Below are 22513 nucleotides of genomic sequence, written 5' to 3'. Positions count from 1 at the left end.
AAGAGGTTGGGGCTATAGATTAATTTCGTCTTTTAACAGTGAAAGGAATGGCCAGGCTTACATACAAGGTGGGGGGAAAAAGTTGCACGAATGCGCTGTAGTTCAAGGAGACTGCTGCAAACAGAGCTGGAGCTAAGACCTAAAATGAGGTGGACTTCCCTGGCAGTCCAGTGGTTAAGACTTCACGCTTCCACTGCAGGGGGCTCTGGTTCAATCCCTGGTTGGGGAACTAAGATCCCACATGCCTCACAGCTCAGCCAATAAATAAATAAAAATAAACATGTAACATTAAAAAAGAGAGAGAGACCTGAAATGAGGGTAGAGCAAGACTGGAACACAAATCTTTCTTGCTTGGGAAGTTTCTCAGAGTCACTCATTGAAACCTGCCATCATGATTGTTTTCTGAGATTGCTATTTATTCCCATGAATGTGGGCATCGTTCCGTGTTTACAGATGCCTGTCTCTGTATTTATATTTACAGTTTGGGCACCAAAGGTGTAAAAACACTGTGTGGAAAAGGGAGTAGAAGCGAGCTGAATTCAAGGGCAACTTTAAACAAGGGGAAATGCTCTTGAGTTGGGTAGAGCAGCCAGTCCTACTGCCTGATAAACTGGGTGAGGAGGACCCAGTGGGAGGCTGGTGATGCCCCCACGGGCTGTGACACCTCAAGGGACACTTGAGAGATGAGGGGCCTTTGTCTTTGAGTCTGAGAAGTGCCTTGAATCTGAGAAGTGCCTCTCTCCACTTTCAGCTAGTGGACCCTCCTCCCAACTGTTTATTATCTGGTAGTGACCTGACACGGATAATATACTGCGTTTCTTCAACTGTCCCTAAAATAAGCAGGAAATCGCGAGTATTTTCCATATAACTCTTAAAATCGAGGTTGTTTGTTTTTTCACGTGTTTGCTTGAGTTCTTAGCTATGTGACTGGTTGACAGGAAGGCAAACAATGGTAGCGCTGAGATGCGAGCGTCATTGTCAGAGCAGGCATTTTTTAGAAACCGTCTCTGACCTCCTTGGTGAGCTGTTAGGACGTCAGCTGCAGTGGCTCCTGCATAGGTAGCGAGCACAGCTGTGTTTGCGGTTCTGGTAAAGGGAGAAACCTACCCTTTGTTACTTGCATCCAGAGGGCTGGGCAGTATAACACTTCTGGCGAGTAATAGAATCAGAATCTCTGTATCACCCGCAACCCTCGGACATATTATCCTCTTCCATAAATACGAACTGAAGAAACAAATCGCACATCCAAAGGTAGCTTAAGTACAATGAGCACAACTTCCTAAATGAGCCTTTGTCAGTCTACACCCCGATTATTCCAAAACGTGAATAAAGTATTCAGATTTCTTTTTGCTGTGCTGGTTACCATGTCCGAGAGGAAATATGCGTCGTCATCATGTTCATTCAGAATGAGCGTTTGAAAGGAAGTATTGTGCACTGGGAGCAAAACCAACAGCAGAAGTGGGGCTGGGAAGAGATGAGGTTGGCTTCCTGCAAGATGCCTTGAAACAATTTTTTATACATAAACACACCCATTTATACACACTCCAGACATACTTCTAGTATCCTTCTGCCCAAACACTTCAGATCTATCTGCTTCATTTTGATTCTGATGGTATTTCCAAGACATATGTTAAGGCAGGGAACAGCTGCACTAAGAAACTGTCTCATGGTCACTTGGGTTGTGGCTGATCTTAATAAGCTTAGACTGTGTGATCTAACCGTCCATTATGTAAATACAACTACAACTAGAAATAGTTCTCAACATTCTTGAGGTAGTAGTCCTATACAGAGCATGATTTTACAAAGTATTCTCACACACAGCCACTGGCTCTGTGCCTTCTTATCTCAAAAATCGAAGTGATAATAATAATGATGGTGACTTGCTCAAGATGACCCAGTAAGTGGAGTCAGGTCTTATTAGTGCAAAGCCCACGCTCTCACTTTCAACACAAGTCATTACTTCAATGTGAAGATAACCAGAGCGTCACTGAGATCCTGGCACTTTCTAAACACTCAGTAAGTGTTTGTAAGTGAATGAATGATTGAATGAATGAACAAATGAATGCTGCATTGTAAAAAGGAGTCCCAGAGATCACTCCCCACATTTTGGGGTTCACAAAATTGTATGATTTTCACTGGAATAGGCTTTATCATCAATTCTTTACCTTTGAGAAAGAGTTTTGACAAAGCTACAGCATTATTGCACTAATGCTCTCTACATATTTATTCATGCTTTGTCACTCAAGTTCAGGAAGGAATAGGTTACTACAGTACTAAGAATAAGAGTGCCATCTAGCGATGTTTCTCGTTATTGTCTCTAAAAGTGCATATGGCAACAGCGCCTGCTCTAAAAAAGACTGACCGGAGATTAAGTACAGCGAGTGATGTGTGCAATTTGTAATCTTTGCCATTATTCTTTCCAAGAAAACTTTTCTCAAAATTTCAGTATGAGATAAACTTTCTCATTCATATTTTCCAGATGACATATTTACGGAGCCTATTCATACCAGATTTTTCAGTAGTTTATATATTTATATTCCAAAAAATGTGTTTTTGGGGACTTCCCTGGAGGTCCAGTGATTAGGACTCTGTGCTTGCACTGCCATGGGCCTGGGCTCCATCCCTGGTTGTGTTTTTTATCTTTTAAGACCTTCCAATTTTGAGGTGCAATGTTGATACAATTACTTTTAAGGATAAACAATATTAAACATATACATTGATTGTAAGGCATTCTGTTTTCAAAAACATTAAAATGTTAAAAAAAATTACAATCAAAAAAACTCTTATTTAAGTATTTATTCATATATATGCTGAATTTAAAATTTCATTTTTATGCAATCATTTTAACAGGGAAGATGATTCATTAAATGTATAATTAAACATAATTTCAACTTTATAAATATTAATGGCTTTCATAGATATGATACATAGCATATATACATTTATAAATGAGAAAACTATGTTGATCAGGCTACAGGTATTAATCATCTTGTTAGCAAACTACAGGTTTAATGAGAAGCACTGTCTCACTCAAAAAGCTTAAAAGCTAGTCATGGCTCAGACACTTGTCTAATATAAAGTTCAGCAAGTGAGGTAACTTCTGTAACTCAGCATTCTCATCTGTAAAATGGGACAACAATGCCCACCTTACCCACCTCCTAGAGTTTTGAGGATCAAACGCAATAATGAATACTTTTAAAACTCCTCCATGATGGTAAGAAACTAGTGGTGTTATTTCCAATAATTATTTTCCTGGGAGGGCAGGTTCTAGAACTCGACTGACTGGAATCAAACTATGGCCCCATTGGTTCCTACTTGTGTAACCTTGGAAAGTTACTTCTCTGCATTTCAGTGCTTTATCTGTAGAACAAGGATAATAATAATAATTTAAAAAAACAAATAAACCTACCTCAAAGGCCAGTAGTGTAACATGCATAGTGCAGAGCAACCAGTCAACATAGTTTTAACTACCTGATGACAAACACACAAACATTCCAACTGCAGTGGCCAAGGAATCAACTGTCAATTTTAGAAATCATTTCTAAGTTGTTCTCAAAAAAGGAAAGATATTAAAATACAGAGTTTTCATCATCGGTACTAATATTTATTGAACCAGAGAGAACAAGGTCCTATCTGAGGTGCCTTAGAGTGCATGCTGAATTCCACTGCTCTCTTTACAGATACTATGGATAGAACAGAATGGGATATGTCAGGTCTACACAAGGCATTCAAGAAACAGGTTTTATTTTTAATCTTGAAACATTTTTTCAATCTCCCTATCTTCTCAAATCTGCCTTTAAGCAGAGCAAAAGAAAAAATGCAGTTAAAATGATGCCAGAGAGCTGGTGACATGGCCTGGAGCAGAGTAAAGATAAGGACAGCCACCTCCTCGACCACCTGCGGATTCCAAGCCACCCTCTTGACTTGCCTGGACCATGGTGACAGCCTCCTAACTGGAAGCCTTCTTGCTGCTACTTTTGTGCTCCATTCTATACCCAGAAGCAAGGCTGAGTTTTTAAAACATAATTCACATTTCTTCCCTGCCCAAAGCCCTACGATTCTGCACTTAGACCACGGAGAAAATGCCACCCATATGTCCGTCCCCTGAGCTCTCCCAGTGCTCCTGCCAGCACCTGCCTTGGAAGGAGCATCCCCTGTGAGCAGAAAACCCAAGGGCACCCTCTTCTTGTCATTCGGATCTCAGCTTAAGCATGCCACCTCAGAGGCCCTCTGCTGCACTTGCTCAGTTCTGTGTCCCACGGTACGTACAGATGCCTTCCTGATCTCCCACTAAGGAACTGAGCCCCAGGAGGGTGCCATCCTTGTCTGTCCTATCCTCTGCCGCACCCCCCCCCACCCCGGTTACCCCAACTGAGAACACCTGGCACATAACAGGCAACTGATAAGTATTAGTTTCACGGTAGTCAAATGATCCCTACACTCCCCCTTCTCCTTCTACACACAGTGATTCTGGTTTCACACTGCATGTGACTTTACGCTTGGAAGTAGGAAAGGGAGCCAGATGTGGATTTTGTTCTTGTGGGACCTCAGACAGATGCGTCAACTTTTCTAAACTTCAGCTCCCATAAAAAAAGCAGGAATGTTAACTTGCCCTACTTACCTCATGCGTGGTAAGGATCAGGTCTAAGTGTGAAAGCTCTTATGAACTGCAAAGCACTTCTTGTGTACCAGACCATGAGAGTGGAACTGCTCTTTTTAAAGATGATGAAAAGCCTAGAAAAATTAAGTGATAGCAAGTGACCAGGATTTCTCTACCACACCAAGCTCGAAAGTACAAACATTAAACATGTAAATGCATTGATTTTAAGCAGATAAAATATTAATACAACACATTTAAGAGGGAATAGGTATTGAACAACATTGGGAAGCTTTTTTTTTTTTTTTAACTGGATTTTTTTCTTTTTTTAAGGTTTTTCTCTATTTCTCATATTGCTTAGCCTTGAGGATGTTAAATGAGCTCATAGCAGCCTTGTCTGTATGGTTTTCAGACCCTGCACCCAGTCAACACTCTACACTATGTGAACCGCCTTCAAACCTCTATATTTGTTTATAATCTTTTGTCTTCTATTTTTCACCTGGATAGAATCTTCTGAAATTCTGTTCAAATAATAAATGTCCCCCAAATTACTTTAAATTTCAATAATGATTACAAAATTATGTTAGAATGTAATGGAAACATCTTGACCTTTTAGGCATTTGGGGCTTTTCAGAGACAGCACAGTGGTCCCAGCATCCACGCTCTGGAGTGGGGCACCCTGGCGTGGAGTCGCAGCTCTGACAGAGACTCAGATCCATCACCTGACTCCCCAGAGCTCAGTTCTTCCCCTTGAAATACAGGGCTGATAAAAGTCTATCCCACAAGGATGCTGGGAAGAGTCAATGAAAATCATCTATGTGCAACACCTTACACACTGTAAGTTTCAATTTTGCCTCGTGTTCCTAGACTCAGATCAATAAAATGTTAAATGTTTTCTCAGAGACATTCTATATTTATCATTCAGTAATTTATATATCTGACTTACCAGAAGCATGAAAACCTAAGGTATAACTAGTTTTTACTGTATAATGATGTTAATTTGTACTGAAGAACAGTCCCATACGTGTGAAAAATCACTTTTACTATGAAATCTGAATTATACGAACTTGTAAGTCTAAAAAAAGGACTACCCCCAACTACCAGTTATTTAACTTTCCATTATATTCCATTTGAGTCAGCATAATCTTTATTTCAAAATAGCATTTTTTTATTATATAAAATGTAAAAATCCAGCAAAACCAGAAATACCGGATATATTTTCCTGGGCTTTCACATTTGTTGATTTTTATTCGCAATCGCTTTTTTCAATACAATTAACAACCTCATCCCCATTTGCAGTCTGATTATACAAGCGCTAAGTGGCAGAAAGGTCTAGAATAAATACACCGAAAAACGAGGCAAAGCTGTGAAACTAAGTTGCATGCAACGGGTCTATGAAGGGGGAAGTGTCTGGGAAATAAAACAGAGTAAGACAAAGAAATTGGAAAGTTTTAGCTCAAGTTCCTTTCAGTCATCCTTGTCTTTCGCTCCATGTTTAAGGATGCGCGTGAACTCAATGTAATTGAAATTCCCCTTTTTGTCAATAGGTGCTTCTCTGTACAGCTCGTCCACTTCCTCGTCTGTAAACCGATCTCCCATAGTGGTCAGCAGCTCTCTCAGGTAATCCTCCTGAATGGTGCCTGCAAGGCAGCGGAAAAAAGGGAGTCGTGAACACCTGCTGGCACTTTAACGATTCGGTTCTCAGCTAGGTCAACCTTACAAGAGGTTCCAGAACATACAGATTTACCTGAACAACACAGAGCAGTACATAACCATATCATTATGTTTTCCTATTATTTTTGGAGTTCTTTATTAATATTAGATTATACCATTTAAAAAGCTCATTAGTAGATGATATGCTTAGAAAATTAATTTGAAGAAAGTATTTTCCAGAGGAGAAAAAAATACCTTGTATTTCAGAGATATTAAAAAAAAAAGGCAGATACCCAGAATAAAAGGGCAGTGTTGCCAAGACCAAATGTGCATGAAGGATGGTGCAGTTTTACTAGGTAGCGACGGGGAAGCAGGAAGGAGGACCCGAGGTGTGTCTGAGGCAGTGATGTGCGTGCTGAGCAGAGGGTTAACGCAGAAGCAAAGGCGAGACGAGAGGAGGGAGAAAACTGAACAGCCAAGCCTTCCTCACACATTTTTAAATAATAAGGGAAAAACCTAAGATTTTAATTATTCATGTTAGTTAACTATATTTTTGGGTGAGATTTAAAGTTTCTTGAAGAAGTAGTTTTCATTGTCTAAGAAACACTATTTAACAGACAATTCTCCCTTTGGCTTTCAGGAAGCTCAGAACCAGATTCAAAGATTAACACCACAAGCTGTGTAGCTTTATGACCTACACACCTGAGTTCTAGCCATTCTTGGTCGACTGTCCTATTGTAAATGATAGTTTCCCTCTACTCATTTTAAAAAATTTATATTTTACTAATCTTTCTCATTCCCTAAAAAATGTTTCACATAGTCTGGAATGAGGCCAAGCATAAACAAAGAGCGCTCACCAGTTGCTTCTTCATCAAAGCAAGCAAAAGCATTTCTGATGACATCTTCTGGGTCTGTGCCATTCAGCTTTTCTCCAAACATGGTGAGGAACATGGTGAAGTTGATGGGCCCCGGAGCCTCATTCATCATGGCTTCAAGGTACGCGTCAGTGGGGTTCTTCCCTAGAAAATTTCACATTTTAACATTTAAGGACAAAGAACTCATTTCAATAAATAATTATTCTGTGATTGTTATGTTCCCCAACATATTTTTAAGTTACATCACCATTACACGAAACTAATTTTTCAATTTACATATTAAGAACGTTTAAAAAGGACAATTTTTGGCAACATAAAAAAATCTTTGATACATCATTAATAAAATGCATCCTGGGGACTTCCTAGGTGGCGCAGTGGGTAAGAATCTGCCTGCCAATGCAGGGCACACGAGTTTGATCCCTGCCCCAGGAAGATACCACATGCCGCAGAGCAACTAAGCCCATGTGCCACAACTATTGAGCCTGCGCTCTAAAGCCCATGAGCCACAACTATTGAGCCCATGTGCCGCAACTACTGAAGCCCACGTGCCTAGAGCCTGTGCTCTGCAACAAGAGAGGCCACTGCAATGAGAAGCCCGCGCACCACAAAATGAAGAGTAGCCCCCACTCACTGCAACTAGAGAAAGCCCATGTGCAGCAACGAAGACCCAACACAGCCAATAAAATAAAATAAATAAATAAATAAATAAATAAATGTATTAAAAAAAAAAAAAAGCATTCTGGGCTTAGGTTGAATATTGTCCATTCACTGATCTTTTCTGCAACTTTTCCTCACTATTTTTCATTAAAAATAAAACAAAACAAATACGTGAAACTATGAACCAGGCAAGGTCACATTAGTATGTCTTGAATGTGGATAACATTAAAGACCTATCAGGGCATTTCAATACTGGTTATTTAAAAAATCTAAATATTCATATTTCTAACTGCAGTACAGTTGCCTATAACTGGTATGTTTCAAATAATTTATTTATAAGTTGGTCATTTAAGCTAAAACGATTAGGTTGGTTTAGAACTGGGAGCTCATTTTAAACAATGTCATGTCCTATCTGGTTGCCAGACACATCCCCAGAGGCTGTTTACTCATGTTGCTGAAACGCCGTCTTGTTCATTACTGTTCATAATGGGAAATCTTAATCTCAGTTCCAACCAAGGATACTTCTCCCTCTTCTAGCAGAGGGGTGATGGGACTCCCCTAACCCTCCCCTCAAAGTTGGGAGAAATTCCCCTGGAATGGCCACATATGGTGAGAGTAACAAAGAGCTTCTCTTTGTGCCAGCATTTGTGAGGTCCACATGGTGCAGGAAAGTAGCACTGAACGAAAGGTCTGGAATAGTGGGTCTGAATCCCAGTTCTGCCATCAGCTGTGTGCCCTGGGAGAAGGTGGCAACTGTCTAGGGTTTACTTTTTATCTATAAACTGGACTTGTTAAACTTGGTATCTGAAAGGTCCCTTCCAACATTAAGTATGATTCTCCATGAAAACAACATCTATGTCAGCATGTCACTATTATACCCAAGTGAGTACTAATGATAGTCAAGTCTAGAATTATGGTTCACATGTAAGTTTTACTCCTGGGAATTTGGGTGAAATTTAAGTGCCAAGTTGGCATATGTCTTATTGCATTACAACCTTCACTCATTATACCTATTCAACACACTGATACAAAATTAGCCCAAAATTAATCTTGAGATTCTTCAAGTAAGTGAAAGTAGCTAAAAAGAACTACTTTTCTACCTTCAGATTTAACCCCACTCTCTTGCAGCAATTTTTTGAGGTAAAAAGTATAACCCAAAGGAGTCAAGAGAACATGGATACAAAAGACACAGGAATTTAAAATGAATTGGCTTAGGCTAAGCACCTATGGACCCATTCAAGGCATCTAATATATATTTGTTGATTTAAAACATAAATATCTATCTTTAAAGGCATGGGGTTCCCCAAAATGGAAGTCTCCCAAATCAGTCTCTTACTCTACCATCTCTCATTCATCCAACAAAAATTAATTGAGCATCTACTAGGAGCAAGGGACAGGCTTGAGTGTTCAATCTTTGTAATACAGCGCAGGCCCTCAGTTTTCCTCAGTGGCCTTCTTCAGTAGTGACATGCTCCCCAAAGTACACTTAGTACTTAGCTATTTAGAGTGTGGAAAACACTGGGATCCACTCTACCTCTGAGGCAGCAAGTCAGATCAGTATCTTGACTCAACTCTCACTCTGAATAAAGGGAATGTTGCAAAATGTTGACAACTGGTGAATCTGGGTAAAGGATGGATGCGTGTCCATTATACTGTCCTTTCAACTTTTTACAGGCTTAAAAAATTTCAAAATAATGTTAGGAGAAAAAAATAAAAGAGAAGAACAAAGTCATGTGGTTACTAAAAGGAAAAAGGTAACAACTCCTCTCGCTTTGCCCTCTGGCCTTTGAACTGCCCTTTGTGGCTCAGAGTCAGACACAGAAACGTTCGCATGCAAAGCCTAACAGTGGGCCATCCTTGACCTACGCCCCCTTCCCTGCACATCATTCTAGCCTATAGAGAACCCCCTGGCTTGACACTCCTTTCTTCCAACTGTAAAATCAGTGCCAACTCTGGCAGGACATGGAGTACTTTCCCTTCCTTACTTAAGATCAAAGAAACAAAATCATGTAAGGAATAATAAATTAACACCCACACAACCAAAATGACAAAGAGCAGTTTATGTTTGCTTTAAATCTTGTATGTTTAAATTAAATATTGCCATTTGCAGCAACATGGATGGACCTAGAGATGATCATACCAACTGAAGTAAGTCAGGCAGAGAAAGACAAATATCATATGTTAACACATATGTGGAATCTAAAAAAAAAAAAACAAACTTATTTACAAGATAGAAACAGACGCACACACGTAGAAAACACACTTATGGTTACCAAAAGGGAAAGGTAGGGGGCAGGGATAAATTAGGGGTTTGGGATTAATAGATACACACCACTATATATAAAATAACCAACAAGGACCTACTGTATAGCACAGGGAACTATACTCAATATCTTGTAATAATATATAATTGAAAAGAATCTGGAGCTACACACCTGAAACTAATACAATATTATAAATCAATTATAGTTAAATAACTAATCTATAAAAATAAATAAATGGGGCTTCTCTAGTGGAACAGTGGTTAGGGGTCTGCCTGCCAATTCAGGGGACACAGGTTTGAGCCCTGGTCCGGGAAGATCCCACATGATGTGGAGCAGCTGAGCCCGTGCACCACAGCTACTGAGCCTGTGCTCTAGAGCCACAACTACTGAGCCTGCTCTGCAACAAGAGAAGCCACTGCAATGAAGAGTGGCCCTGGCCTGCCACAACTAGAGAGAGCCCACGTGCAGCAATGAAGACCCAACACAGACAATAAATAAATAAATTAATTAAAATAAATAAATGGACCTTCTATCTTTACATTTTCTTTTCTTAATTATAAAAAAATTGTAAATTGTGGAAGCCCCCTTCTCTGTGTTCTCTTTTTTTAGGAGCAGAGCCCTTCCTCCCTGAGATAATCATTATCACGTATTACAGTCACCTCTGTCTTATAACCTATCCTCAACCTTTATTACTTAGTACACTATATTATTAGCCACCCTTTTTGTTTAAGATTCTGATATTCTGCCACCCAGCCATCCCCTGGCTTTTCACCTAGCTGACCTATCATATTTAGCTAACAGGCACAGAAGCCTGCCCGGCCCCCAGTCCCACAGGCGTATCCTCTTGTGACTGGCCAAGCCTCAGTATGGTACCTCCCACCCAAAATCTCTCAAGAGGCCTTTGAGACCAAGAGATGAATATTTGTACATCACACAAAAAATAATTCATAAAATGCTGATTATTTTGGGGAAGCAGGAATATTTTAAGAATATAAAAGTCTACCTAGAGAAGCAAGCATATCGTGCAAGTCTTCCTTGTCGATGAAACCATCTCGGTTCTGATCGATCATGTTGAAGGCCTCCTTGAACTCCTGAATCTGTGACTGGTCAAACATGGCGAACACATTGGAGGTCGCGCGCTGGGGGCGCTTCTTGGCCTTGGTCTTTGCCTTTTTGCTCGACATGGTGGCAGTTTAATTCTAGAGTTAAAAAGAAAAGAACATAAAGCAAAATATAATGCATATGGACTTCCTAGGTGGCGCAGTGGTTACGAATCCGCCTGCCAATGCAGGGGACACAGGTTCGATCCCTGATCAAGGAACTAGATCCCACATGCATGCCACAATTAAAACCAGACCCGGTGCAGCCAAAATAAATAAATAAATAAATAAATAAATAAATATCATCAAAATGTAACTTTAATCTTGTATCCCTTCTAGCTACATCTTCATTTCCCCTCTCTTGACAAAACTTTTAAAATAGTAGTCTAATACTCAATTCTCTCCATTTTCTCATTTTCCCAATCACGCCTCAATTCTCTGTAATACAGCTTTAGTGATAGCCCCTAATACTCTACTGAAAGCCACCAATGTTTTAAATGTCAAATAGAATGGACACTTCTTATTCCATTTTTTTTTTCTTTTGGCCCACCATGTGGCTTGTAGGCTCTCAGTTCCCCAACCGGGGACTGAACCCAGGTCCCGGCAGTGAAAGCACCGAGTGCCAGTCTACTGAGGAATTCCCTTCTCATTCCTTTTTTTATTTGCAGTTTTAAATGATGTAAATAAATACAACACAAAAATACTAGTGGCTTTGGAATTAGAAAAATCCTGAGTCTGAATCTCAGCTTCACCATTACTAGCTACATATAACCTTGAAAACCCATGGACATCAGAATTTTTTGCTCCACTGTCTTACTCAGTGTTCACAACTGCCCTATGAGATAGGTACTACTGAGGTTAAAAAACAAACAAACAACAATGGCCCTTGTGTAGTAAAGGATTTGATTCTGCCCAGAGAGGTCTGGCCTTTGTTCTCAGCTCCTGGGAGGTAATCTCTAAGCCCTTAGAATGTCCTACCTAGTATATCTGAGGTCTTGAGTCACACCAAAGAGTCTAACAATGTGATTTATCGTGGGGGCTTTGGGTCAGGTGTTACCAGCCTGGTCTCTAGAAAACTGGAGACTGAAGTCAGCCTAGGAGTAGTAGACCATACCTAGGGGACAGAGCCCTAGTAAAAACTATGACTGTGAATGGTCGAGTGAACTCTCTGGCGAGCAATACTCCATGTTCTCGGTCACACCTTGCTGCCAGGAGGAGTCAACACTGCCCATGGAGAGGACCACTGGAAGCAAAGCACCTGGAATTCTCTTGAACCAGGAGTCTCGCCCCTCGGTTGACTTCAGTCTGAATCCTTTTAATGTAAAAAACCATAACCATAGGTGCAACAGCTTTCAGTTTTCTGTGAGAGCTAGCAAATTACTGAACCCAAGGGTCGTCTTGGGGAACCAAACTTGGAATTGGTGTCAGAATTGAGGGTGGCCTTGGGGACTGTTAAACTCTGCAGCCCCACAGTGTGAAAGCAGATGACTCACAAGGGCAGTGGCTGAGCAAGGGAATTCTGGACCTGGGTCTCCAGGACTTCCATTCTTGGACTGTGATCTACTCTACATTGTTTTAGTCTGTTTGTAGTTTTGAAGCACATCAGCCAGAGTCCTTACTCTAAACATTCCAACTCCTTCCCCTCTCTGTACACTTGGCCTGAATAAATGTTAATTTCTTCTCCTTCCTGTAACTTAGCTTGATATGTGACCTTAGTTATATTGAAGGTTAAATTGAAGGCAGAATGTGGTCTACTAGCAAGGCACTTGACTCTGCTTTAATTCTTCCTCACATTTCAAAACTGTTCGATTAAAATTCTTTCTCATGCTAAAAATTCTATGATTCTATTTCTTCAAAAGGAGATTCAAAAGATATAAAAGACAAGTAGATCTGAAGGCAAGAATTAGTTCTCTCCCTCAGTACCAGCAAATTATGTCTGTAATAGTCATTTAGAAAACCTCCCAAAGAGAAAATCTTTATTTTCAAAAACTGATCAGTCAATTGTTTCATGATAACCCTACAGCTAACCCAAAAGTACATTATATTTAAACATTTTTGAAGCTTAGCTGGAGTTCTCCAAGAAGCTGATGCCAAGAAAGGATTACACACACAAGGATCTTTATTAGAGAAAATGCCTGTGAACAAGAATGGGGAGGTAACAGCCCAGTAAGGCTAGAAAAGCCATAATACAGTGAGCAAGTCTGAGCCTCCAGTTAAAACCTGTTACAGAGCAGATATGGCTCAATGAAATAGCAGCATGATTTTGTTTTCCCCCAGGGCGATGGTGGCCTTGTAGAATGAGTTTGGGAGTGTTCCTCCTTCTGCTATATTTTGGAAGAGTTTGAGAAGGACAGGTGTTAGCTCTTCTCTAAATATCGGATAGAATTAGCCTGTGAAGCCACCTGGCCCTGGGTTTTTGTTTGTGATTAAAAATCTCCCAACAGTCTCAATTCCCTTACTTGTGACTGGTCTGTTCATATTTTCTATTTCTTCCTGGTTCTTTCTTGGAAGATTGTATTTTTCTAAGAATTTATCCATTTCTTCTAGGTTATCCAATTTATTGGCATATAGTTGCTTGTAGTAGTCTCTCATGATCTTTTGTATTTCTGCGGTGTCAGTTGCTACTTCTCCTTTCTCATTTCTAATTCTGTTGATTTGCATCTTCCCCCTTTTTTTCCTGATGCGTCTGGCTAATGGTTTATCAATTTGGTTTATCTTCTCAAAGAACCAGCTTTTAGTTTCATTGATCTTTGCTATTGTTTCCTTCATCTCTTTTTCATTATTTCTGATCTGATCTTTATGATTTCTTTCCTTCTGCTCACTTTGGGGTTTCTTTGTTCTTCTTTCTCTAATTGTTTTAGGTGTAAGGTTAGGTTGTTTATTCGATATTTTTCTTGTTTCTTGAGGTAGGACTGTATTGCTATAAACTTCCCTCTTAGAACTGCTTTTGCTGTGTCCCATAGGTTTTGGTTTGTTGTGTTTTCATTGTCATTTGTTTGTAGATATTTTTTGATTTCCTCTTTGATTTCTTTAGTGATTTCTTGGTTGTTTAATAGCATATTGTTTAGCCTCCATGTGTTTGTATTTTTTATAGTTTTTTTCCTGTAACTGATATCTACTCATGGCATTGTGGTCAGAGAAGATGCTTGATATGATTTCAATTTTCCTGAATTTGCCGAGGTTTGATTTGTGACCCAAGATGTGATCTATCCTGGAAAATGTTCCATGTGCACTTGAGAAGAAAGTGTATTCTGTAGTTTTTGGATGGAATGTCCTATAAATATTAAGTCAAGATGGTCTAACATGTCATTTAAAGCTTGTGTGTCCTTATTTATTTTCTGTTTGGATGATCTGTCCATTGATGTAAGTAGGGTGTTAAAGTCTCCTACTATTATTGTGTTACTGTTGATTTCCCCTTTTATGGCTGTTAGCATTTGCCTTATGTATTGAGGTGCTCTTATGTTGGGTGCATAGATTTCTTTAAAAAGAAAAAAAAGTTCATTTTTTTCTCTGTTCTTCATTTAAAACCAGTGCACATTTATATCGGTATATAAATATACAAAGTACACACATAAAATATCAACTGATAATAAAACATTAGCTGAGTAAAGCAACTATACTCCAATAAAAATTTAAAAAAAAACATACTTATTTTAATTCTCCCTTATTATCAATTCTAATATCTGTGGTTTTAAAGAAGTAAAAATAGTAGTTTGTTGTTTCAAAAAAAAAATCGGCTGAAAACTGAAGAAAGGGTGGTGTAGCAAAACAATCTGAAGAGAACTCTGGCCCTCAAAGAAAATGCCATCCTCTTTCTCCTTACCTTCTGACATAAATATCTCAGCTTTCTCACTTCCCACTCACCACAATGTGGCTTTCTCTTCTTCACTGCAAGCACTTTCCAATTGCCAAATCCAGTCTAAGTCTCCTTGGGCCCTTCTCCTATATATGACACCATTTTATCCCTCTTCTCTGCAGGCCTCAACAACTCTTGCCCTTGATGAACTGTAACAGTAGAAATGAACTGTCCCAAATGGAAGAAGAGCCCAAGGTTCCCAACCTTGAAGACTTTTCACTCTAGTGAGGGAGACTCCTAAGCATCATGTTTGAACCACTGGTTTAAGTAAAATGCTGTATTTGACTTGCTGACACCAACCTCCTCTCAGCTCTATTTCTGTGCCTGGTCCTCCTCCAGTTTCTTGCTAGGCTCTTATCTCCTCCACTCACTTAAATATTCACGTTCCCCAGGATTCTCATAGTCCCTGGCTTATTAAGTTCTTCTCACTCTGCATTCCTTGGATGATCTCATCAGCTCTCATTGTTCTGACAACACCTATGACTCCCACGTCTGTATCCTCAGGGCTGACCCTTCCCTTGAGCTGTGGACTCAAACAGCCAACTGTGCTTGTAAAAGGCACTCATTTGATACCCCACCGACACTCAGGATGAATCAACGTGTTAGAAACGGATTTCATTATCTTCCTCTCCTAAACTTTCTCAACTTTCTGCTTCCTGTCAGTTAATGGCACCAGCATTTAAGCCCTCACTCAGCCAGAAATGGCGAGTAATCCCCGCTCATCCCGCTCCCTGATGAGCCAAGCCCTGCCTCTGAAATACTCATCAGATTTGCTGTCTTCCTCACTCTTCTGCCCCCACCCTATACTGGGCCCTCATCACCTCTTTGTGTAGAATATTTCTATGGCCAACTAACCCACCTCCTTGCTTTCTGGTCCCCTCTAAACTACCCTTTATCTTCCAGCCAGAGGTATGTAAAAACATAAATATAACCATATCATTCCCTTTTGAGAAATCGTCAGCTCCTCATCACCTATAGGACAAAGTACAAGTTCTTAAGCTGGCACACACACCCTGCTCTAGAATGACCTTCAGCCTCACCCCCAGCCATTCTCTGCTTTGTACTTCTCCTTCAGCAACACGAAATGATTGTTACTAGTATGTGTCCAAGGCACCATGCAGTTTCTTAACTCATGCATTTGTTCTTGCTTTTTTCTCTCTCTCAAATGCCTTAGGACCAGAGAGAGAATTAAAGGTCTACTCAACTTATGGCTACTACCATTTGCTGAGTGACTCCTGTGCTAGGCACTCAGGTGCACTAAATTTAACATGCCTGCTTTACACATGAAGGAACTGAATATCAAAATATGTTAAACAACTTGCCCAAGCTCACCTGATGGCAGAGCCAGAATTCAACCCCATTTGTTAAAGGTGATTTTACCTATATATTCTTTACGTCATACAATTTTTCTACTTATGTTTTTTTAAACCACAAAAAATTTCTTAAACTTTCAATACTTACCAATGTAATCCAACACTGATTTCTGAGCAGCTACTTTCCTCCAAATTTAATTCCTAGTGAAATTGAGTTTTCAAATCAATTCAAACTATGCTGGGGAAACCAATGTATAGATTAGAAATGCACAGTGGAATAGGAAGAGAATAAAATACGAATGGCACTCCCTGCAACTGTGCAATGCTGCAGCCCTGGTTTTGGGTTTATCAAATGGCAGTATTTCCTATCAGTCATGGTCTTGGTTTGACATGATAGGTAAAGGCTTGAAATCTTTACCTATGACTGTCAAATTATTACTTGACCTATAAACATTAAATGAAAGAAACCCATCAAACCTTATCATTAGTTACAAAAAAAATCCACTGAGAACACAGCATATAAGGTAATGAATAAGCCTTAACAGCAATAAATAGAAGTGTCACTTCCTCTTAAAAATTAATTATTTTTGTAAATTTCTGATATAGAGTGAACTAAAGGTTACATGTAGTATTTATAGAGGTTACAGAAGAGCAGGGATATAGGAATACTGATATTATAGATGGTTGTGGCATCAACATATTTAGATCATAATCTAAGTTTCTGCAAAATCACCTGCAATACTGATGTGCAAATCAAACATGGGCACCATAACTATTAACAAGCAGAAACTGCTTGTGAACTTCATCCAGCCTATATGGCTTTACTGGAAGCCTGGAAAAGATGCTTCTGGAGCATATTCTATCAGCTACCTATGAAGCCTCTAAGCCAGTAGGTGCTGCTACCACATGGCAGGCAGATGGCTGTCGCAGCAGGGCACCTCTGGTTTCAATCGTGGCTGCACATTAGAATCATGCTGGAAGTTTTTGAAAAGTGATGTCCACGTCCTGGTCTAGTACAACTGAAAATGAAATCTGTATTTTTAAAATGCACCAGGTGATTCCAATGTACAGTGAAGACTGAGAACCACTGAGTTAACCACTTAGAAGACCCTGACTGTGGTTCTGAGTTCTTTGCTGACACCTTGTAATAACAGATTAACAACAGAAAAATAAGCATACGTTTATTAACATGTATACCTCATGTATACATGGGAGATACCCAGGGAAAATACAACTCTCAGAGGTGGCTTAGAACTTTGGCTTAAATATCATCTTCAGCTAAAGCCAAAGAAGAAAGGCATGTGTGAAGGGGAGAGGCTAGTTATGGAAGGTTAAAAGCAGAGTATAAACAAGGGTAGGGCTTTTCTTGTAGATTTAAGTCACGGCCTTTTCCATTTAGAGTCTAAAGTTGTCTCCAGAGAAAAACCTTTGTCCTGCCTGGTAGAGAGGGAAGCAAGGACACCTTTGTAAATTTGTGTCCTGCTTTTAGGCACACTGGGGGAGGGCGAAGAGCTTTTCTTGTGTCTGCTTCTTCTCAATTGCCTTCAGCTCAAAATCTTCATGCCAAAGCGGCACCTTTTGGGGTGGCATATTCTGCCACCCTTCATAACTAATAGAATATTGTGAAAATTATGGTGTGCAACTTTGTCATAATATTGTAGATGATGCAGGTTCTGCCATGCTGTCTCTCAGATCACTCAATCTGGGGGAAGCCAGCACCAGGTCATGACAGTACTATACAACCCCACAGAGAGGTCTATGTAGCAGGGAACTGAGGCCTCCTGCCAACAGCCTGCACCAACCTGCCAGCCAGGTGAGTCAGCCATCTTGGAGGTGGGTCCTCCTTGAAGTGACTGCAAACCCCACTGACCTCTGGGCTGCGACTCCACGAGACCCCGAGCCAGAACCACCTGGCTAAGCTGCCCTGGAATTCCTGACCCTTGGAAGCTCTTTACTGTTTTCTTAAGGTGCCAAGTTTGGGGGTAATTTGCTATACAGCGATAGAAAACTACTAAAGCAGTTGTGTTTCCTCAAGTTGTGTGTCTTTAATATTTAATAGGACAATGCCTTTATTTCAGAATTATAGCCAAAGAATTTTTAAAACCTCAAAGGGGCCACAGCCAAGTCTGCACTGGGTAGGAAAATTTTCTCTTCCTGGTTAGCAAAGTTTAATTCCTTCCATTCGATTTCTCTCCAAGTCCTGTGGCTTCCTCTTTTAAGTGCAACAGGGTCACCCCATCCTCAACGCTCCCATCACCAACCGCTATCCCATTCTTCTGATTCCTGTGCTGATCTGCTAGTTCTTCTTGCTTCCTAGTTGGAGCTTCCCTCAAAGTTTCTCTTGAAGGACTGCGCTTTTCTCAAGTACTGGTTGAAAAACTGGTAGCATAATGTTACCACTCAAAAATGAGGTAATTAGGGGAGAGAGGAGGAGCTGGTTTCAGGAGCAAAGGGATGAGTTTAAGTTTTAGCCATGATAAAGTAGAGATGCCTGGGGGAAGGGTGTTCAGAGAGTCTCCTCTCAACGCCTATTTGTGAGCAGAGACACAGAGTGAGGTCTGAGAGTGGATGAACAAAAAAAGCAGAGAGTGGTTCTTGGGCTGAAACCTAAGGTCATTCTTGATTCAATTCTCATCTTCACCAAAGTCTATGAGAATCTTCCTTCAGAAACTTCTCACAAATTCCCATGGTCATTACTGCAGTCAAGACTAGTGTCTGTGCTAACTGGGAAGATCAAATGACTGGATACTTGAGCAACAGTCTGAAAACAGCAATCATCAAGAGAATTGAGTATAGAATCAAGTCAAAATACTCCACAAAATTAACCTGACATGCTTAATAACATATTATTGTTTCTATGCTACATATTTAGGCAAATATATAATCAGTTCCATAAATTATTACATCTATTATTTCTTTTACAGAGCCAAACTCAATTTTACAGCTTTTCTCTTAACACCAGTTAAGCTTTCCCGTGGTATATGTATTTCAACATTTACCACATACATTATAATGCTGCCATTTCTTTATTATGGATTTTATGATTGTTCCAGTTGGCAGTAAACTTTCCTTGCTTTCTACTCCCCTATCATTTTGTTTTATTGCAGTGAAACTTATATATGGTGAAATATACAGATCTTAAAAAACCAATGTTAACATGACTCCAGGAAGTTCTCTCCAAGTCAATCACCCTCTCCCATAGGCAACAACTGTTCACATTTCTAACACCAAAGATTAGTTCTGTCTTTGAACTTCTTATAAATGGAACCATACAGTGATATCCTATGTGCCCAACTTCTTTCAGTCAATGTTTTTGAGATTTATGTATCTCGCTGCATTCATCAGTGGTTCATCTTTTTTTCCCTGCCCAGTAGTATTCCATTGCTGTGCCATTTACACGTACATTTTTATGGCATTTAGCCTTTCTACCTTGGATTGCAGGATCAAGTAGAGTGCTTTACACATGGTAGTGCTCAATAAATACTAGTTAAGGAAACAGATAGATACACATGCTTCTTTGCTATCACAAACAGAACTACATACATACACACACATTTTCTGTAAGGTAGGTCCTGGATGTGACTCCCCAAAATATAGCTTTTATCTACGGTCTAGCCATGGTTCAGCATAAACGCCCCTGAACTCTCCCCAAGAAATCCATAACAAGAAGTACCAATCACACCTTGTTCCATACCTGGAACAAAGAGTACTAATAAGAGTGCTAAACACGTGCTAGGCACCAGTGTAAGCACTTCACATCTATTAACATATATAATTCTCACAACAGTTTATGATGTAGGTACTGTTATCATCCCCATTTCTCAGAAAAGAAAACTAGGGCAAAGAGAATAAATAATTTGCAGCCACAGCTAGAAAAAGGTAGAGCTCAGATGCAGGATCATACTCAGGAAGTCTAGCTCCAAAGCCTGCACCACTAGCTCCTAACATCCTGCATGCAGGCAGCGGAAATTCTCCACCAGGAGAATGTGGAGAGCTGGCTGGGGATAACAGGCAAAGCCACCCCAGCTAAATTGCGGAAGGAAGATCCCAAAGCTGCCGGCAATAAAAATCATCGCTAGGTACGTGTTGTCTTTGAATCCAGGCTCCCAGTTCTTTTATCCTTCCTAAGCCCAGCAAACCTCACCTGGGGACCTGTCCTTCAGAAGCTGCTGTTCACCTTGTCCAAACTCAGTCTCATTAAAGCTTAAATGAGTATGGAGTCGGTCATCATAAAAGCCATTTCATTCAACAGAGCATGGACAAACTAGAAGCTATGCACTTAACTATGAGCTCCAAGAGCATCCACCTAATGCTCAGAGAAAAAAATGGGTGGCACCAGGTGAATGCCAAGTGACCTTGGGCAAATTATCTCACCTCGCTGGGTTTCACTCTCCTCAATTATAAAATGAAAGACAACCTATAAGGTTCTTTTGAATCTTTTCTTATCGAAAGGACCATTGCAAATCCATCCTAAACCAAGCCTGCCAAACTAATCCACTAAACACCCTTTTCTTCACCTCGCTCCCTTAGTGGAGAATCCAAAATGACTCCCTAATGCCTCTTACATAATCTTATTTCTCATCAAGTTTGCAAGACATCCGTGAAAAAGCCCCACTGCTCCACCTATCTATTTCCAACTACTATTTATTACAGTTCTGTTTCGTTCAGGCTAGTGTCCCCACCGTCTCCTTTTCACATGACACAATTCCCACCTTTTGAGCTTTTGGTCTCGTTACCTCCTACCACAGATCCAGCCAGAAATACTAAGTTTTCCCTCCCAGGGGTAAGTCCAAGGCCTTCAGTGAGGTCATGATTCTTTTTTTCAGGAAACTTTTCCTGATTTTTGCTATTCTCTTCTTCAGTCTGCACGAATGAAGTAAACCTTTACAAGGTGCAAGATGCTGCGAAGAGTCCCAACTCCTACGGAAATCCTTACATTTAGCCGGTACCAACCCGGAGCTCCGGGCCAGAACCACGCCACCAGCGGACCCCTATGCCCCCAGAGCACCCAGCCGTGTGTGTGGCACAGATACCATAACCCACCGACCGGGCCGATCGGGACAGGGGCTGCGGGTGCCGAGGCGCCAGGTGTGTGAAGCCGTCGGGTGACGCAGCGCCGGGGACCGGCAGCCTCGGCCAGCAGGGTGGCTCTCCAGCCCGGCTCCATCCGCCCGGGCCTCCAGGCCCCTCCACGTCCAGGCCCGGGCCGGCCGCGGCCATGCCTCCTCGCCGACCCTCCCCGCCTCACGGACAGGTCCCGCAGCCCCCGCCCCGCCTGTAAGCCCGCGCGGGGGCCGGGGGCCGGGGCCCGGGGCCCGGGTCGGGCGGCGGCTGGAGGGGTGGGGCACCGGGGCGGCCCCAGGGGTGTCGCGCGCGGGGGCGAGCGCCACTCACCGCGGCCGGACACCAGCACCAGAGAAGCTGGGCTGCCTGCGCGAGACGAGCGAGAAGAGCCAGGCGAGGAGCGAGGGACTGCGGCGCGACAGCGGCGGCGCCGGCACTTCCTGCCTCGGGAGGCGGACCGGAAGTCGCCCCGGAAGGCGCGGCGGGATCCAACTCCGGGCGGGAGAATGCGCGGCGGTTCTCGCCACGTACGCGGCCGAGTCGGCTTTGTCCGCCCAGGCGTAGGGCTGGGGCCGACGACCGCGGCCTGGGTTTTCGTTGTGTCCCTTGGGCCGTGCGGTCTGAGGCGGGCGCGATGCGGCCGGGTTTCCGCGGCCCGCTCTCCTCCCCCCCCGTCCGCGGCGGGTCCTGAGGCCCTTCCGCATTCCCGGGCCGGCGCGGGGCGGGCCTGGAATTTGACCCGGCGGGGCGGGCTCGAGCTCGAGCCCTCGAGGTTTTGGGGTCTCCGGGCGCCGCCCACCCAGGGCTCTCGAAGTTAGCAGTCACGTCTCGCCTTGTTACACTTGAACTTCAGATAAAACGAGCACTTTTTTAGGTTCCGTCCCGCGTCACACTGGGGAAGGTAAGAGGGCGGAAGCCGGGCGGTCTCCGCCTGCTTTACAAACTGCACGCCCAGACCGAGTTCTGTCGTTTACACTTACCTCTCCTGATTTACCCTATCAGGTTTACGCCCTTACCAGGCCACGGCCGGCCTAGGGCAGTTTCCCCTTTCAGTCGCGGGAAAGCTTTATTCAAGCTGTTTGCTTTCCTTTGGTTCATTAAAAACACAAATTTACACACACACACACACACACA

The 22513-nt window shown here is 41.8% G+C and overlaps 1 protein-coding gene across 1 annotated transcript; it reads right to left on the bottom strand.

The window, feature by feature from the left end:
• Positions 1 to 5743: 5743 nt before the first annotated feature.
• LOC130830738 (myosin regulatory light chain 12B) lies at positions 5744 to 21994 on the bottom strand. The gene is made up of 4 exons (XM_057698023.1): positions 21710 to 21994; positions 11050 to 11245; positions 7108 to 7269; positions 5744 to 6237 (listed from the first exon to the last, which is right to left on the bottom strand). Exons 2-4 carry the CDS (start codon positions 11228 to 11230, stop codon positions 6065 to 6067), a joined length of 516 nt encoding a protein of 171 aa, XP_057554006.1. The 5' UTR covers positions 11231 to 11245; positions 21710 to 21994; the 3' UTR covers positions 5744 to 6064.
• Between the last annotated feature and the right edge of the window lie 519 nt (positions 21995 to 22513).

Source organism: Hippopotamus amphibius, chromosome 11 (assembly GCF_030028045.1).
Source record: "Hippopotamus amphibius kiboko isolate mHipAmp2 chromosome 11, mHipAmp2.hap2, whole genome shotgun sequence".
Lineage (NCBI taxonomy): Eukaryota > Metazoa > Chordata > Mammalia > Artiodactyla > Hippopotamidae > Hippopotamus > Hippopotamus amphibius.
This window is presented reverse-complemented; position numbering and strand designations above follow the sequence as displayed.

Bases quoted from the DNA above. Each gene is read 5' to 3' on its own strand.
- LOC130830738 (XM_057698023.1), bottom strand. From the start codon at position 11,230: ATGTCGAGCAAAAAGGCAAAGACCAAGGCCAAGAAGCGCCCCCAGCGC. The intron at 7,270-11,049 runs GTAGACTTTTAT...GAAATTTTCTAG, and splicing joins CGATATGCTTGCTTCTCTAG to GGAAGAACCCCACTGACGCG. The intron at 6,238-7,107 runs GTGAGCGCTCTT...GCTGCCTTGCAG, and splicing joins CTTTGATGAAGAAGCAACTG to GCACCATTCAGGAGGATTAC.